The sequence below is a fragment of the Calypte anna genome, chromosome 2 (assembly GCF_003957555.1).
Source record: "Calypte anna isolate BGI_N300 chromosome 2, bCalAnn1_v1.p, whole genome shotgun sequence".
Taxonomy (NCBI): domain Eukaryota; kingdom Metazoa; phylum Chordata; class Aves; order Apodiformes; family Trochilidae; genus Calypte; species Calypte anna.
This window is the reverse complement of record NC_044245.1, coordinates 116,829,612-116,849,550: the sequence shown is the minus strand read 5'-3', so window position 1 is coordinate 116,849,550 and position 19,939 is coordinate 116,829,612. Positions and strand designations below refer to the sequence as shown.

Genomic DNA, 19,939 nt, shown 5'->3' with positions numbered 1-19,939 from the left:
TTTTTCTCAGTAATTTGGAAAGATTTACATGGCAGTTGAAACAGAAAAAGAACTGAAACATGCTAAGCCCACAGAGCAATCCATGTTGCCCAAGAAAAAACACCTGTGGCATGACAGCTCAAATGTATTTTCTAATTTTCTAGTCTGTTCTCTGGTTGCCAAGATTTCCTTCTCCCCCATTTCTGAAGTTAAAACAAGATTAATTATGAAAAAACCCAAGTGACAATAAATATGGAGTGTTTAAATGACAATGTATATCAGGGCAATAATTTTTGGTAGACTTTGGGAAAAAGCATATGCAAGTTTCACTCCAACGCAACAGCATAATGCTGCATATCTAAGGGTAGATTGACAAAGTCAAATACCTTTTCACCATTTGTAAAGTATGTGACTTGTTCCAGAAGCCAGAAGAAACATTACATCAAAGTTTCAATAAATCAGTGTTAAGATAAAGAATTATTTAAATTATCATCATGGATCCATCTCCACCCTGCCTCCCAGCAAGAAACATCTTGAGAACTATTTAGTTTCTCATGCTTCTAGGATTTCAAGAGGGTTCACGGAAATTTAAAACAAGCCTGAGCACTTTGTTTTACATACATAGTTTTAATGAAGTTTTAGTATTGTGGGGTTTTTTTCTCATTTAAACTTCAATTTCCTAACTTTGAATCCAAGACATCCATCTGTACATTGGATGTACAGGTTGCATGACATTATTGGGCCTTCAGGCAGCTCTGAAAACTCCAAGGTCAGATAAAAAGAAAGAAACCCCAACAAAATAAGAAATCCCTGTAGACATATTACATGTACAGCTTCTGACAATCATTTTTATCTTCACCAGAAGAGGACATCAGAGACTGTATACTTATATTTATTATTTTAATAAAAAGGGAGTTTCATGTCAGGATCCAGATCATTAACTGTCACTGCCAAAAATTAATTTGGCTGAAACAACTCTCAAAAGCCCATAACAACACATCCCAAGAAGTCTGACATCTTTAGATCTATTTATTCTTCAGCAAAGGAGAAAAAATACATGCTTCAAATAGGTGCAGGAAGAGATGAAATTATACACACAGACTGATCACATCAGCAAGCCAGGGGAAGGGAGGAAGTTCTCAATGACCATCAGGAAAATCCCAAGTAAAAATGGCCTGAATGAAGGATAGAAAGAAATACACAGAGAAAGGGCCTGGCCTCTCATTTGCCTTTTAAATTATTCATCAGTGGGGCCACCTAGGTTGATTAAATGCACTTTACCTCCATCTTCATTGACAAATACTACAGCCACACCACCCAAGTCATAAAAGGCAAAGACAGGGACTAAGAGAATGAAAAACCACCCATGGCTGGAGTAGATTAGGTTTGAGATCACCTAAGAATCTGGAGATGTACATGTCCATAGGTCCTGAGGGAATAAAGTTGCCAAGACACTATACAGCATATTTGAGAAATTACAGCAGTCTGGTGAAGTTCCTACTGATTGTAAAAGGGGAAACAAGACCTGGGAAACTAAAGGGTCATCTCTGTGCCTGGCAAGATTATGGAACAGATCCTCCTGGAAGCAATGCTAAGGCACAGTGGTGATTGTTAACAGCCAAAATGGCTACAATAGGGGCAAATCCTGCCTGGCATATTTGGTGGCCTTTCATGATGGGGTTACAAAGTTGGTGGATCAGGGAAAAGAAGTGATGTAATTTACCTGGACTTATGCAAAGCATGAGACACTGTCACCCACATATTTGTCTCTAAATTGAGGAGGCATGGACACGACAGATAGACCATTTGGTGGATAATAAATTGGCTGGGTGGTCACACTCAAAGAGCTGTAGTCAATGGCTCAATGTCCAAGTGGAGATCAGAGATAAGTAGTGTTCCTTAGGGGCTGGTACTGGAACCAGTGCTGTTTAACGACATGAAGGGTGGGACTGAGTGTACCCTTAGCAAGTTTTCTGATGACACCAAGCTGTGTGATGTGGCTGAGAGGCTGCAGGGAAGGGAGACCACCCAGAGGTGATTTCCCCCATCTACTCTGCTCTCATGAGACACCACCTGGAGTGTTGTGTCCAGTTCAGAGTCCCAATACACAAGGACATGGAGCTGTTGGAGAGAGTCCAAAGGAGGACCACAAAGATGATCAGAGGAACTTAAGCACTTCTCTGCTACGAAGAAAGGCTAAAAAAGTGGGGAGTTGTTTGGCCTGAGAAGAGAAGGCTCCAGGGAGACCTTATAGCAGCCTTCCAGTATCCAAAGGGGGCTATAGGAAAGCTGGGGAGGGACTTTTTACAAGGGCATGTAGTGACAGGATGAGGCATAATGGTTCTCTTCCCAATGGAAGAGGGTAGATTTAAATTTGGTATTAGGTATTAAATTTGGTATTAGGAAGAAATTCTTCTCTATGACAGTGGAAGACACTGTCCCAGATTGCCCAAAGAAGCTGTGGATGCCCATCCATGGAAGTGTTCAAGGTCAGGTTGGATGAGGCTTGGAGCAATATGGTCTAGTAAGAGATGTCCCTGCCCAGAGGGATGCAGAGGGGGTTGGAACTAGATGATCTTTAAAGGTCCCTTTCAACCCAAACCATTCTACGATTCCATGTTTAGTATTCCAGGGGAAGAGAGCAAGCTTAGTTAGGACCCATCACTGCTAACTAGATCACATCATGTTCATATCAGACAAGCTTCTAGAAAGAGTTTAATTTTCATGTAAACTGTCCAAGGAAGCACATTTAGATACAGCGAGGTCAAAAAAATGAAAAGATAAATCCTTCAGTTATTTTTCAGTGGTGAAAAAGAGTCACGCACTGGAAGTTTAGACTTTACTAGGCATATGTTCAGTTTTGGTGTTTGCTTTTATAGAAGACAGATTACAACTGACAGTTCATAATCTCACACAGTCCTGAATATGGGAGGGTTGAGAGGACCTATAGCCTTCAGTGCATGAGAGGCACTGAGCCACTAAGCAGCACTTTGTTACTATCACAAGGCAAAATCTCTGCCTACGCTAGTTTGTGTTCCTGACTGAAGCATGACTAAACTTTGTTTTAGTGACTGTTCTGAAGGACTCATCTTCTCATAGGCTGCAACAGATCAATTTTCATGTAAAGAAGCTGACAAAATGAGTAATAAGATGATAACTTACCAGGATCAAAATTATCTCCAAATATTCTTTTAGCTGGAATCTTCAGGTTCATGGTGGGAAATTGCTTCTTTAGCTGAAAATGAAACACACAGTTGAATTGTGCTTAGACATTTAAATAACTAGAAATAATTGCATTTTGTTTGTTTTCTGACAAACAGTTTGAACATCTGATTATAAGTAATTCCGCTCCTCTCTTCCACCTTCTGTATTCACACACTTAGGGATAAAATCCAAAGCCAGAACAACCTGTACTCAGCTTGTTTGCACCAGTCATACCCTTCTAAATTCAAAGGCCATCTTACTTTAGAAAGCTATGAACTATTGCAGCCATGTTCTGCAATACTGGCAAAATAGTTCCCAAACATGGGCTAGAATTCTGATGTTAGTTTTATTCTCCTCTACTTTTTTCCTCCACCAATTCTCTACTTTTCCTGCGCTTGTTTTTTTTCCTGCATTCTTACCTAAGGACGTATGCATGATGCTTAAGATAGGCTGGGCATACAGGTCTTCGGGTTTTGCCCACACATTCTCAAAGCTTTAGAGACTATGTGTGGTCTACCCCTAAGTAAAAACTCTAAATAGATGAACTGCCTGTTTTACAACACTGCATTTGATAATTCGATTAGATTCTACACTTGATAAGCTGACCAGAATATCACATACAACAGCACTACATTTATCAGAAAAAAGCTGGCACGCACCAAACGTTCTGTTTCCTTCATCTCCAAGCACTGCAGGAAAAGCAATCTTACTCTCACCCTCTTTCAGAAAGTAGTTTTTTAATACAATAGCTGGCAAGTATTCTTTCCTTGGAAACATCAGTAGTAGCAACACAAGTTGTTTTTGGTGTACTCTACTATATGAATTACACAGAAGAGCAACTGGACTAAATGTCCCTATGGTTATGCTTCCCCAGGACCACCACCTCTACACACTTTAGAAAGACCAGGGCTGAACAAACTTCAGCAGAAAAATGCTAATCTGAATAGCAAGAGAATGTGGCAATGGGAGCAGGATCACCAACATTCACTCTGCAGTATCGAAGTATCAAAAAGGGGATACTTTCATATCACTTGCAAGTCTATCTCAAGATGCAGGCAAGGAATAGCATGGTGCATATGGGCTGAATTCACCCCAGACATTATAAGACAGCTCCAAGCTCACTACCTGCATTTCTATACCACTGTAACATATAAATCCACATACGTGAGGCAGAAGGGAGAAAAGCCTCAATACTTCTCATAGGGGTACTGGAAGGGAGATGGAGTCAGAGATAAGCAGCTGGTAATCTTTTCTTATTGATATCACAATTATCTCTTCTTTTTTAAAGCCAAAAATGTGGGCTCTAAACATGAAGAACTGGAAAAAGTATGGATATGGGACACATAGTAGACTGTATGTCTGAGCAAGCATTTGCCTACTATGTAAAACAGGCAAAATCCTCTTCTAGCAACAAACTCAAGAAATCCATCCTCAGCCACTGAATATATCTGTTTTATTTGGACCAATGCCACAAAACTTGGCTGTAAAACTTCAGGTAGCAATTGCCATGACTGACTTACCAGAAAGTTTATATGAAGAAAGGAGGATTTGTTCTTTGCATTCAGTACTTTACGTACTGAATTTATTTCAGGAGAAATTTATCTATGTAGGTAGTTTAAGTTCTGCAGTGATTTTTACCATCATGAGCAAATGCACATTTCAGATGTTTTGACAATCAGTTTCTCTCATTATACTAGAAACCCAAGCAACAATAAAAAAATTAAAAGGATTTTGGATTTTGAAATCCAAACAAACCAAAATTTAAAAAAAGCCATCTTACAATTTTCTTTAAACAGGCTCCTATGGCTATTGAGTGTTGATTCAGACTCAGTCAGGGAATTAACTCAAGACAGAATGCTACAAACAAGTGCTATTCTGTGCTATTCTGGCATATATTTAATACAGTTTGCCTTTTACTTACTGTGTTGTAGAGTTTATCAAACTCTGCATACCGTCTGAGGACAAACCATTCACTTCTGCCAACTGAGACCAACACTTTGTAAACCTGTAGTAGCAAAAGATAAAAGTTATTGCCAACAGCAAAGTTAAATAAAATCTCTGAGGTTTGATGCTGTGGTAGAAATAAGCACAGGCTGTTAAATGCACTGTGTAAACATACTTGTCCAGCTATACATTTCTTGCAGCTGTCACACAGACAAACACAAATGACTAAAAGAATAATTAGAAGAGTACAGTATTTTGCAGAAGTAAGTTTTTGCTTACCTGGTGTTTAGGCTGATCTAATGGTGTTTCATAAACTAGTTATTATCCACTAAGAACACCTATCCTCAGATAGCAGTCTACAAAAACTTGCTATAAATTTGTAATTAACTTGATAATCCATAATAAAGACTAATATTAAGGAAATAAAGTGTTTAAATACTGAAGATTGCCTTCACCAAAACTTAAAGAGAAAGCATATAAGGAAGGCAGTTAAAAAGATGAATGTTCCTTGCAACATTTTGAACACATATTATAGTCAGGATCCTGGATGATGACACAGTTGTTCAGGAGGGAAAAAACACTGCAGTGGCTGCATACAGCAGAGGTTACATAATGCACCACACTGGGACCAAGGGAGGCGTAGCTGGAAGCTGCTGTAGTTCTGGCCATTCAAATCCCACAGCAGCAGAGCACTCCAGTAACTACATGGATTGTCAGCTCCTGGCTTCAGAAATCTGGCTGACAGCTGAGTGTCCAGCACAGTTCTTTTGCCTCTTACACAACTAGCTGACCTCCCTTCTCAACCTTCTTGTGCTTCCAGAAGAAGCCTGGCAACTCCTTCAGGGAGAGGATGGGAACAGCAAGGAAATGAGTGCAGAAGCCTGCTACTTCTTGATGTAAAAACTGGACCAATGCCCCTGTCTTCCTTCTGTTCTGTGACAGCAGCTCACCTTCCTTTTTAATACCCCTGGTAGCGGCAGGCACTACCATCAGTTCCTTAGCCTCGTGTTTGCGTTCATGCTACATTAACTGCTTAAATTAGATGCTCTGTCTTCCCTGAGGAACACAGGAACCTGGACAGAAGCATCCAGAGAGATTCTGATTAAATTCTACTTAGAAAATTGGTTGTTTCTCATACTGCTAAAAAAACCATTAGCATAAAACCTAGCTACACACCTTCTAAAGCCTTCCTAGACTGTAAACAGCTAAATTTTCTACTGCAAAGACTTAAGTACTGCCCTCTTTATACAGCAATTAAGTCCTACAAATACTGCTCAAACACCCAACGTCTTCACTCCCCATGACCACATGGCAGATCAATGCTGAAAACTTCAGAAGCAGGACATTGACAACTTCTTAAAATAGCAGGGAAAAAGGCACAGGTGAGCAGAACTTAATGTACAAGATGGTATTACCATCCTTGTCAACTCCAAAATCAAAACAGCTTTGTTCTTGGTGTAGCTAGCTGCAGAACAGTAACACTGTCAACATTTTTAACATCAAAGAGTATAAAACCCCACAAGAGGTCATCCAGTTCATGCCATCACCAAAGCCCTTGCATATCCAGCAAAGCAGAAACTGAAATTTCACAGTTACAGAAGTACTGAAGAGTAAGAGCACGTATCTACAAAGAATCTGGTAAAACCCCAAACCATAACATAACATGCCTTTGGGCTGTATTACTATTACTAGCTACATCTACAGAATGATTTACAGATATGTGCAATGCCTGTTCCTAGAAAGTCGGAGGAGGAATCTAGCTTTATTTAAACAGCAACTTTTTCCAATCTAATTGCTCCTAAACAAAAACTGGTCTTAGAATACTCCTAAAAATAGGTAAAATGTATCCACAGCTGCAATACATGTATAAATATTGCAAAACTTTGAGGGGGGGAAAAAAAGGATGAAATAGAATTTGTGAAAACATCACAGTCATCACCATAATCTTCCCAGATAGAGATAAGACAATGTCCAGTTACTTCTGGACATGGTACATTTCTGGACATGGACATTTCTTCACAAAAGAAGTCACTGAAAGGCTTCAACTGTTTTGACAGGTTATGCTTCTGGATTAAATATTTGATTTGTATTAAAAAAATAAGTCATTTCAAAGGAGCAAGCATTGAAAAAGGAAATTATTTATTCAATGTTAACAACAAAAAAACCAACTCCACATTTTCCACAGAGATGGGGATTACTATTATACATCACTGGTCTAAGAAAATGTTTCCAGATTTCAGACAAACCACACCCTTTAAAGAGATTTCTTAATAAGCCTGTATATGACTGGGGGGATGAGGAGAAGACAATACAACAGGTCAGAATAGAAAAAGGAAGCCTCACACATCCAACAGCATAGAAATAAAAGCAAGAAATCCAAAACAGAGCTATTTGGCAAAGCAGGCAAAAGAAAGCATCCTACAATGCAGCAAGGATTGAATAAAGATCAATGTAACCTAAATATGGTCCCAAACAAGTGAGTATTTTGCTCTTTTTATGAAGAAATTTAATGATGAATATTCTGAAAAAGGTAGAATGGTGAACTAGAGTGGATAAACATAGTGGCTGGTTATCACAAATTAGGTGGAAGCAAAAAAGCTTCCTTGTCAGACTGCCTGAAAACTTCAAACATGGAATTATAACTCAATGAAAACCTACTGGTAGTAAATATATAAAACACATACAGTATTTAAGAAAAAAATTTGAATATTCAATAAATGGTTAAGACGGCGCTTAGGAGGAATGAAGAGTTCCAAAAGCAAAATTTAAAAGCTTGACTCATGTATCAAGATGAGGATTGCACAGTGACAAGATTGTTTTTAAAAACGCTTTGTCAGGGCAAGTGTGAGGGGAAAAAGCAGAGCTAACAAAACTGAAGTTGCACATATTTGTCCTGTTTCCATGCCAGCACTGAATGAGCCACTGTAAGGTTTGAGCTAGAATTCAGTTTCTATTCAGACCAGTAAAATTATTCTAGAATAGTCTCAGAAGCAGTAATTGACAGATACTGTACCACTAAGGTTAAGACTACACAAAATAGTCACCTGAAGCCTTTCCTAGCCTTTATCACTTCAAGCTTTTCTTTTACTCAGAAGTTCTTATTCCTCTTCATAGAAATTGCACAAACATTGCTATCAGAAACAGACCACTATATCTACTACAAATCTGCTAAGAGCTGTCTGACCCCACACCCCTCTCTCCCTCCTCCCCAACAGCAGCACTGACTTGCTCCAGTCATTACAACATGGATACAACAGAGGAGACACAGTAAAAGCACAAACAGACACATGCTGGAATTCACAGTTCCCTACCATCAAGTTTAGTAAGACCCCTGCCTCTGTTATCAACTCTTAAAACATGTGATAACTCAAAGGCCTGGTTGTGAAAAGCAGCTCTTGTCAACATGCTCACTGGTGCAGAAAGCAGAAGTCACTGGGATAAAATGTGGCTCCACACAGTGCAGGCTGGGTTGGATTCCTTCCCCACTTCCTTCTCCCATTAACCCCCAGTTTCTGAACTTTCCTACTCTTGCTTTTACAGCTGTCTAAAAAGCATGCCAGATGAAAGTGTTGCTAAGGTTGTCATGCAGATCTTCAGGTAAAATGACCTGGAAATCACAACACTACTATGTACGACATACCTACCACACAAGCACATTTTGACAGCAGGACTGCCAGCACTGGTGCACTAAAACAAACCTGTTTTGCTCAAGTTTAGGCTTTTATGAGACTTTTCCTGCTCATTTGAGTTTCACATGCAGGAAGCACTTTAAAGTATTAGGAAAGTTCTCTTTTGCTTGTTCCCTTCACCACACTCCTTCCTCAAAGTACATCCTGACAAGCTTGCAGAATCAAATAACATTATTCTTCTCTGAGGAAGGGAGGTGAATAGACAGATACATAACTCAAAGTAAATCTTTGTTCTGTTTTACTCTTCAAACAGCAATTCAGGCTGAGGGTGTTTGCATTCCACATCTGGTGACTAAGTCACTCACAAAAAAAAACCAACAACAACAAAAAAAACCCAAAAAACTTAAGAGGAAGTTGCACAAGAGCAATGAAATAGTTTGAGCCTTTTAAAGAAAGTATTATGATATTGTCTTTACATCCTAGCATACATATAAGCAAAACAAAATTTCATACCACACTACTTTATTTTTCAGTATACAACACAAAAAGCTTCCCTGCAGAATAATAAGACTTTTCTTCCAGAAAGCAAGTCACACTGGAAGGCCAAAAATGGAAGAGGGAGGGGAATGACAAAAAGTGGAAATGAGAACAGGATAGGAAAAAACTCACAGGCATCAGAATCAGAAAACAGGAAGGAAGACAGAAAAAGGTGTTCCAAAAGTTTGAAGTTTCCTCTTTTTTTTTGCTTTTACACACAAAGATATCATAGGATATCTATGAAAAAAATAGCCATAAACCCCCCCAAAAACAAACAAAAAAACCCCCAAGCACCAAACAAAAAACTAAACAAAACAAAACCAAACCCCAAACCAAAACAAAAAACCAAACAACAATCAACACTACATTTTACTTCTTCACAAAATAAACATTTCAGCTAAAAATCATGTAGGATGCCAAATCTTGATCTGATACATGGTACCAAAATGTTAACCCTGCATTTGGACACTTACATATATTTCATATGAGAAAATATTGCTATTTGGGTATTTAAACCACCAGAGATTTGTACAGCCAAATTCCTTTTGCAGAAAACAACACAGTTAAACACTGTAAAACATTCACAACTTCTCACACTGGACTATGGCCAGTATTCACAGGAGCAAGTGAACAGATTTCCATAAACCTTTTGAAAATAATGCCAAGCTTACTAGTAAAAACAAGAAAGTAGCACTTCTAGGCATTAATAGCCTACTAATTTGCCTGCAGTGATTACAGTCTCACATACTTACAGTAAATCTTTTCTTCTTCTCTCTGTGTTCATCAGAGCTGGGAATGCTAACACTAGGGCAGCTTTCTTTGAGATCCATTGTATGTGTTCTTTTGATTAATCTGTTACAGGACCCTGGTTCAGGTGTTGCAATCAGAAGATTATCTTCAATGGTACTGATCCATGATACGCAGCTTTTCTTGAGAAAACGTCAATTCCATCATGTAATCTTAAAAGTGAAGATAAAAGGAATAATAAGCATAGGAACACTTAACTTGCAGTGCTAAAACCTGTGTGACAAGAACTTCTTCTGGCAGGGAATATACATTATTATGCACATATACAGCCATCATCATTATGATTTTGCAAACTCTTTCATGCTTGTGGTCCTTTTTTGTTTCACTGATTAACTCACATTCTTTGAGGACACAACTGCATCCAAAAAAGTACTGAGTTGTGCAGTTATAGTGGAAACAGATTTGGGCCTGCTTACAGACTCTGAAAGAACAAACACATAGCACAGAGAAATAAAGAAAGATGGCAACCTGGTATCAGACACCTGAGAAAAGCCACTAACATGTACATTCAGAACAGTTTATTTCAAAAACAAAGGTTTTCAACAGCATGAGTCTATACCAGAGGGCATTTCAGATTTGTCAGAACATGCCAAGTGTAATTATCACAGAAACGAAAGACAACATAAGAAAAAATAATTTTTCATCTGACTTTAGAGAGAGACACAGGTATCGTCCGTCCAAGCACTTGCCTTTACTGCCCCCTTTTACCCCATACTTGGCATACTTTGTGTTTAGCACTAAGGTTGTACATTCCGTTCAGTAGCACAGTTCACTTCCTTGAAGAACTTGAGAAGGGCACGAGACAAGCAAGAGGATAGAGCCACCAAAAAGGCACAGAACTCAGAATTAACTAGATGCTGCTTCACTCACTGGGGGACAGTATTCTCCACACCTGCCTTGAGCACAAGCCAATTGTTTTGTAGACCCCACTGCAAGCTACAGAAACTTCAGCACTGGCTAAGAGCAGCCAAAATTAATGCCACATAGCTACAACACTGTTCAGGCCTGCAAGGTTATCTCAAGAGTTTTAGTGAACACAGCTCAGCTTTTAGAACACTGTCTGCCTGACCAGCCTCCAAAAGTGAGAAATTTTTTTTAGAAGGAAGACCTCACTCAGTTCTTTTAATTAAAGCACCAAGAGGAAAAAGAAGCTGCACCCAGATCAACATTTAACTCCCTATTTTTTTAAAACAGGGAAGTAAAAACTGAAGTGTATTTTTCAAATCATAAATTTCCAAAAAGCACAAACTAATCCAATGCAATTCTGCTATTAGAGAGACACCCATATTTATGTTGGCATGAAGAGCAAAGTCCCTGGAATCCAGTAAAAAGATCTGTTCTTGATACCCAACTAGTCTCAATTAGTCAGTTGACTATTTTTCTTGTTCTCAAAAGCCAGATCATCTATCTGTTTTAAACTTCATGTTATTATTCCCCCTGTAGTTATCTAAAATTAAGTAATTTTACAAGATCTGAAACAAAAAGGAGTGTCTGAAACCACTACAATCATAGCTAAGTGACAGATCATCCATACTGCAACATATTTAGAGAATGATTTTTAGTTGTATCTCCATCTACCTCAATTTGACTGCTTCTCTACCTACAGATCATTCCCTTCCCTACAGATCATTCAAGCCACTTACATAGTCTTCAAGTTTCAAACTGGTTCCTCTTTTCCTTTGGCAAACCACTGTTAAAAGCTTCATTATAACAAGAGACAGTTTCCATTTTCCATAATTTTATACTGGCATGGGTGTAAGAATTTTCTTCACCTACTATCACACACTCAAATTAAGATATAAAGGTTAACTTGTGCTCTTCACCATCACAAGAGGTCCACTAAAATAGTCCACAGTGACCACTTTCAGTGTTTCACAAATAAGCTTAGACTTTACTAAGTATTTTGTCAATCTTTAGCCATTTCAGATCCAGCACCAGGGATTGAGCACAAGTCCCTGTGTTTTCTGTCTTCCTGCTCATCACAGAAAAACAAGTAAAGCTTTAAAACGGATTAGGTGTTCCCTGACTAATATCACTCACTGTCTTTCTCCTCTTGTAAACCAACATTCATTACAAAGGTTCCTTAACATGTTTGCACTCATTCTCACAATATAGGCTTTGCTTCTCTCACCCCTTTCATGTTTTATTCTCAGTGTCATAGTTTTGAATACCAGTACAGGAGCAGTTATGGATTAAAAGCTGAAGTACAAAGAATATCACTTGGAAGACAGAGCTGTATTCCAGATTTGAAGTTCTAAGATCTATAGAAAACAAAAGAAGGAAGTGTCACCGAGATTAATTCAGGAAGAGTTTTCATCTTACTGGGGAGAAAAAGAATAAATCATCTGAGAAGCTGAAACTGCAATATTCGTATTTCTTTCTTTAACCTGATTAGAATATACTGGCTGTGATTATTTTCTTTTGCCAAAGCACCTCCTCTGAATTTTACCTGGGCCACCAACACTAAGCTGAACTGACAAACTTGGAAGAAATGCATTCTCTGCTTGCCACTAAGCTCCAGAGGATCAGTTTTTTCCCAGTTTCCATGTCATCAGTCTGTCAGTTCTTGAGAGCTTCTCATACCTGAACTTTAGAGGTCTAACTGAAGAAACTGAGACAGATCTTTGTAGTTTAGGGATACTGCTGCAGATTTAGTAACAGGTAAAACCACTAATGCTGTGGTAACTACATGGAACAGTAACTGAGAGCAAACAGATATTTAATGTTCATTCACAGTTTCAAAAGTGCGAACTGCAGTGTCTTGAGGGTTGCCAGATAGAAGTGATTTTAACTGACACTGTCAGCTAGGAAGTTCCTGCCTCTGGTCACGGCTTTTCCTGTAACTAAGTATACCCTGGCCTCAACTTTGGTAACAGGCACAAAGGAGAAGGAACCTTAGAAACCCAGGTAGCAAAATAAATAATTCTTAAATCGTACTTGAGCACTAGTGATAAAATATGTAAATAATGTAAGGTACTGAAACCAGTTCTGTCCACAAACAGCTAAAACTTCTCATCTGCTACAGGACCTAGGCCTGCAATAGAAGAAGGCACAGATAAATGCATTAGAAGACAACAGAAATCATGCATCCTCCTGGCAAAGTTTCAAGCCTATCAACAGCCACACTGTCCATTTTCCCCATGGTGGTTGTCAAAAAGCAAGCAGTATTTTCACTATGTCCTGCAGGAAGCCACAATGTCAAATTTCAGGCTGACCCTTGCCCCTAGTGAAGTAACAGCATGGCAATAACAGAACTCTGACACTATAAGAACATACACAGATACCCACACAAATGAAGACTTTTAATGCCTTATAATAAAGTACTTTGAGCAACCTCATAATATCTGCATGGAACAGGCAAACACAGTTTCGTGATACATGGCAACCTCCTTTGAGCCCTTTCTACATAAGCTAGGCTCAATCTGTATTAGGAAAGGTTTCTGAAGCTTAATCAGATTGTTTTATTCTGTACTGAAACATTTTCTTTCTTTTTCTGAATGATAAGAGCACTGTATAACTAAAACCTCTTGTTCTGGGTGCTTGCAAGCCAGTCTTTGTCAAGAATGTTCAAAACTACATTAAGAAGCTGTGCACTCACCTGCTGCCTCTCAGCTGTAGCTAAATTGCTTTAAATCCCACTAAGGCCAGTGTAAATGGCTATCATACTGCAACTCTTTTGAGTAATACAAGGGAAACAGAGACGACAACAGGCAAAAAAATTCGAGACACTCTCCACAAGCATGCTTGGAAGAATCATCATGATAGATAATCACCCACTAGAACAGAAAATACATTTCCCTACACACTAATCATCTGCCTAGAAACACTCTAGGACTGAATTACCAGTAAAAACCAGTACTGAAAATCCCACCTGAGCGTGGTTCCAATCACAGAAGGAACCTGTATATACAGAACAGCAAGACAGAGGAGACAGTCCTATTATTTGCTATAAACATTGCTCTATTTGCTCTTAGAGAAAGTATCATCTTTGGCATACTTTTCATCACTTCCTCAGTCTTCTCCATAAATAGCCTGTGCAATGTCCAGTGACGCTCTGAGTCATCAGCAATCTTTGAGAAAGCCCAGAAGTCCACTTTTTCTCAACTGCTGTATGATGAAAGAGCCCCACTCTTGTACCAGACAAGCAGCTGACACACAGGAAATGGGAGACAGGGTATTAAGAATCCATTGCAACAGAAATACAGGATAAAGAGCACCAGTGACTGCTGAAGACACATCTTGCAGAAAGAGTCAAAAGCAAAACACACCTCTAATCTGTTATGAGAGGTGGATGGCCAGAAGCTGTTGAATAACCAGATTCCAAAGAAAATGGGTTTCACATAGGCCATCCTTTTCAATACCACATATATATGATTCTAAATACAAAACCACTATAAGCACCAGCACAGACCTCTAGAAATATTCTGGATGAAGGAAAAGGAAAGCAGTGATCAAAACACTCTGACCAGTGATTGGCCTATCGCCACTCTCCCTTCTAACTACATTTTGAGATGAGAACTGAGGATTCAGTCATTGGTAGAAAGGAAAAATCCTGCTCCCTGTTTACACACTACCCATTTCCTCACATTTTTTAAATCTCCAGTAGCACCATTATGGAAAGCAAACCACCTCTCTGCAGCAATGTGGGCAAAGTGCAATTCAACTGATTCTTCCTAGGAAAAGGACGACAGGTAAAGTGAAAAAAAAAACAAACCTCAACCAGGAGAAAAAAAGAAAGAAGTAACTCCTCTCCCTCTCTTTTTTTTCTCTCTCTCTTTTTTTTTTTTTTTTTTTTTGCTCTATCAGATTTAATTTGGACAGTCATGCAAACATTTACTAGCCATAAGTCTACTGCACCCAAGAACATCCCTTCTGCCACACCTCCAAAAATAAGATCCAGTAAATTATTGTAACTGGCATACAACAAGATTCATGGCTTGGACTCAATCTATTTCTATTCCTGTTTATTACACAAGAGAATACAAGTTCTTTGATGCCCTAAGAAAACTCCAACAATAAAATGTGTCTAAAAACCAGCTGCCTTTTAATCCTGAACCCAGGTCCATAGTAACTTCATCTTTAGTCTGTATCCATAGTATCAAGAAAGGTTGCTCTGTGCCTCAACCAGTATGACTTACACAAGCAACGGAGTACATTAAAAAATCAAGTTTGCATTACACTTGCTACATGCACATTTCTTGGCGTGCTTCCTCACCCATCCTACACACCAGGTCCAATTAAAGTTAAATGTAGATGCCTAAGGATAGCATAGATCAAAAGTTGTAGCAACAGTACTGTGAGCTACTTTTAAAAGGTCTTGCAACCAGTTGGTACCAGCCACTTGCAGCATAGTCAGTACTATGTAAGAGAGGACGCACACTTGAATAAACACAAAGTAAATTGTGTCAGTCTCATTTTCACTCTTCTTGTTTAACCAACAGAACCCCAAATTTCAATTCCAAATATACTGACCATTTTTTTTAAAAGACCTTCAAAAGTCACCAACTGTTCTGTTTGACTACATAAACACAGAAGAATTCTTATCGATTTAAAACTGATGCAATTGCTAACGCATCAAACATGAAGTTAGTAGCCCTTATGTACTATGTTTGGCAAAAGGGTAAAAATCTATACAGCAGAATGTATCTAGATATTAAAATAATCAAACATCCAAGATAATATTCCCAATCCAGAAATCACACTTTTGATGGCTGCCTAGAATCATAAATCTGTTGGATAATGCAAAGGCAACAGCCTAAATTTTGGAATATAAAAATAAACTTAGTAGGAGAAGAAGCCTTCAGCAACATCCAAATTGCATGCCCATTTCACCACCACTTGATTCCTTGTATTACATCAGTTCAACTACAGCTGGTATTTGATGTCAGTTCTTCAAGGACAGTTTACAAACTCCAGCAGGTAAGGGCATAAATTGACCTTTCACATATTTCAGTGCTGCACAGAGAATAAGGTGTTTTCTTAATTCTATAAGGTTTTAGAGAACAGCTGTTTATGCATGTGTAACAGAGCTCAGTGCTGTAACCTCAGATGTGGTGAGGCTGCATTTACAATCAAAGGTGGGATTTAAGGTTGGAAAGCAATTTCAACACAATTCATCATCATCACAACCACTACTGAGCACTACTTGGGCTCTAAAATGGTCAAGGTTGTTAAAACTATCAGCACTTTGCACTGACACGTGCAAGTTAGACATGCTGAATTTCTGACCCAAACTCAAAACACCTTCTAAGAAATAGGTCTGCTTTCTAGCTTTAAGTTATTAGAAATACCATGCATAGAGACTACCTTGACAATAATAGCAGTGAACTTTCCAAAATGCTTTCCAAAAGCTAGTAACTTTTTTTTCCTGAAATCTAAAGTATCTTAAACCCTTCAGGAAAACACTCCTCCATACACATCTTTCTTTTATATTACTAGTTCATGTTACAGTCATGGAAGCGACTGATGTGCAGGTGAAGATTAAACAAAAAATAAAATAATTAAATCAGAACTAAATTTAGACATTCAGACCAAGACAACACTCACATTAAAAGAGTCCAAAATGGAAAAAAGCAGCCTGTAAAAACACAGATTCGTTCTGCAACAGTCTATAAACAACACACTTAACACGTTTGAAAGGAATTACAGAGAAAACTTAGCTACAAGAATATTGCAGCAAGTGATATTCACAGAAATCTTTAGCGGCAAGAAAACTGAAGAACCGTAACTGCGTTCAAGTGACATTACTGTGTTGTAACGAGATGCAGTACCAGCACAACGGGGAGGTTTAAAAGGACATAAGAACGTCCCATGCTGCAAAATTACTGCACATCTAGAAGCAGTACAGTTGCACGTGTCAGAGTTGCTAGAGGAGAAAAATTCACATAAATGAAGGAAAGGACGATCTGTCAAAACAGCTTAAGCCTTAATACTCAACAACTACCTTTTAATTAACCTCCACAGAATTAAATTCCTTGAGGGTGCCAGAATCCCTGCAAGACAGCATTGCCTAGAAAGCTTTAGCCCTTCAGGACAAGACCTCTCTCAGGTTCGTTACCCTCTTCCACAACATCAGCTCTGTACTGCCTACAAACCGCTCGGGGAGAGGAGAGTCCATACGGTGCCGACCCAGCCCTGGGGCACAGCAGCACAGCGAGTAAAACAGACCCGGCACCTACCTACCGACCCACCGAGCCCGCCGCGCTTCGCCTAGGCTGGGGAATGAAACCATGCTGCTCACCTTCACCCCACCTACTCCTGCTCGGCTCCCTGGCTTCTAGGAAGTTACAGATTCCTCACACCCCCGATCCAGCGGCGCCGCGCGGCTGCTCCCGCTGCCGCCACCGCTCCCCGGCGCGGCCATCTCCTCCCCGCCCCGGGTCTCGCTGCACCGCGCCCGTTCCCGGAACCCCGCGGGCTGAGGAAAGCACACGGAGCCCCAACGGCGAGGAAAGGCGGCTCCGCCTCGGAGAGGTGAGGCCCGAGCCGCCGCGGCAAGACAGACAGACATACCGACCGACCGAAAGACAAACAGACCGACAGACCAATGGACAGACCGACCGGTGCCCGCGCCTCGCCTCCGCTCAGCCCCGAGAGCAGCAACAGCGGCGCACGCGGCCCTCCGCCCGCCCACGCACTCCGCACGTGCGGCCGCCGCTCCGGCGGGAGGGGGGGGGGAAAGGGGCCGTTAACGCCCAATTAACCGCCTCCTCCCGGGGAAAGATGGGCGGCGGGGAGGGGGGAGCGGTAGGGGGGCACTGATGATCCCGCCAGCGGCGTGTGGAGGCGAGAGAGCAGCCCCGGCCCACCCACGGCCGCCCTTCTGCGCCCCTCCGCCCTCCTCCGCCCCCGCGGCGCCAGGCTGCGGACCGGGCGTGGCGCGGTACGGACCGGGCTGCCCGCCCGCCCGCCCGCCAGCGCGGCCCTCCGACCGCCGGCCGGGCGCCGCCTCCAGACGCTGTCCTACCGCCACCCCTGCGCCCTCCGAGGGGCTCAGATCCCGGGCTGCAGATCGGGGCCGGGAGGTTTCCTCTACCTTCTTTTTAAAGAAAGAAATTTTTTAATATATATATTTTTTTTTCTATTAACTGAAAGTTCCAAATTCTTTCCCCGTCTCCCGCCGCCAGGTTTCATCCCTATCCCCTGGTAAGATGTTGCCGCTTCTGCGGAGTGTGGGAGGCTTCCCACGGAAACGCCTGAAAATCAGCAATGGCCAAGCTACCACTCTGGTAAAAATAAGAATAAAAATTAAAATTGCCTACGAGAGGGCACGATCCAGTATGCCCACGATCCAGTAGCAAGGCTATCGTTAAACCAATCGGCACTGTAATGGATGCTCTCCCCATTCTGTATGTGCAGAAGGAGTAACAGAAGAGACAGGTTTGAGCAACATCTAGCACTATTTAGGTAGCTATTTATGCACCCTCTAAAATCAGAGGGTAAATTTCAATACTCGCAGTTAAAATACAACCAGACCTCTTAAAGTGTAACTTGGCAAGCTTTTCCTAAGCAGATCGAGGTCATAAAGCTATAATAAATAGAAAAAAAATACTGGAAAAAAAAAAAAAAGCCCTTTCAATGGGAGTATCACTTTGACTTTATCTAGATCCAAAAGAGCAGGACAACAGGAGTTAGTGCAGAACAAACCCGTGCATCCATTAACTTTAAACCTTGCATTTACTGAGGATCTGCTGTGGTGTCCAAACATGTATGTTCATCGTTCAGACAAGGCTTAAGAGGCAAAGAATATCTAAAGCAAACACTCAGGAGAGAGTACAAGCCCATGCTGTTTTAGCTTCATCCATATAAATAGTTGAAACAGTTCTTTCCAAGTTTCAACTGCTGTATAAAGAAGGAGCAAGTGTGAAAACACCATGGCCCATTCCATTGTCTTAACTGATGTAACACGCTTAGGAGCCCCCAAAACTTCACAGGTTTTCACCAGGATTCTTTTTATTATTGATTACGGAGCAGCCTCATGTTCTACAAGCGTGTCTTCACAAGATCTGTATTTGGGCCTGATGAGACACGACGATGCTCTCTTTCAACAGTCTCAGGCACTGGCATGCATACTGCAAGTAGCGATTCGGGAGATCCTGTTTCTGAGCACTCCTGCTGCAGTATTCCTGCATAATATTACACTGGTGTCAGACACTGACAGTCATCCAAGCGCTCTCCAAAAACAAACCAGAGAAGCAGCCCGGTATTATTTAAAATACATCAGTGTTTGGATGCACGTGTTTTAACTGTTTACACAGAAGCTTTAAGTCAACTGGATCACAAGCTTCCATTTCAATAGAGTCCACAAAGGAAGAAGTGAGGAATCTTCCCACCCTAGCCCGGTTTTTCGTATTTTTGGGTAGGCACTGCTAGGATACAGAGACTCTGCATTGTAGCAACAGCTACCTTTTGCTTGTTCAAATCTGGCAAGGTGTTTGCCATAGATTCACACAGAGGTTTTAAAGAAATGTTAATAGTCCTCACTGTGAAGCCCAGAGCAGAATGCTTTTCAACTTCAGTCAGTTAGAGTAACTTACTGGCAAATAATTTAATCAGGTAATTTGTATTCAAGAGTTATTTTACTTTCACTTGTTTAGCAGTGTTCATTTTTGTCTCGTTGGTAGTTTTCAGTTAATCATTCACTTGTCAGCAGATCAGTTGAATGGAGTCACTGGACTGATTTACAGTAAGTAGAGGGGCCTCAACACAGGAAAGCAGAAAAGATGACCCTGGCCTAGAGATATTTAATTTAACTCTACCTAGCCACACAGTCTAAACTCTAAATATTTGACTGAAGAGGAGCTATTTGTCCTTTCTCACAGCTGAAAACTCCCTGAAGA

General features: G+C 40.5%; 1 protein-coding gene across 2 annotated transcripts in view; it reads right to left on the bottom strand.

The window, feature by feature from the left end:
- LOC103535680 (serine/threonine-protein kinase Sgk3) overlaps positions 1-19,939 on the bottom strand; it is a 61,446-nt gene that overhangs the window by 20,634 nt on the left and 20,873 nt on the right. Inside the window, exons 1-4 of one of the 2 annotated variants that reach the window (XM_030445632.1) lie at positions 17,661-17,733; positions 10,046-10,252; positions 5,105-5,188; positions 3,142-3,214 (exon numbers count right to left, since the gene is read on the bottom strand). In XM_030445632.1, coding sequence (XP_030301492.1) covers positions 3,142-3,214; positions 5,105-5,188; positions 10,046-10,123 — 235 coding nt within the window. In that variant the 5' untranslated portion in view covers positions 10,124-10,252; positions 17,661-17,733. Of the gene's footprint in view, positions 1-3,141; positions 3,215-5,104; positions 5,189-10,045; positions 10,253-17,660; positions 17,734-19,939 lie in introns of those variants that run through there. The other variant, XM_030445633.1, reaches the window with a different exon arrangement.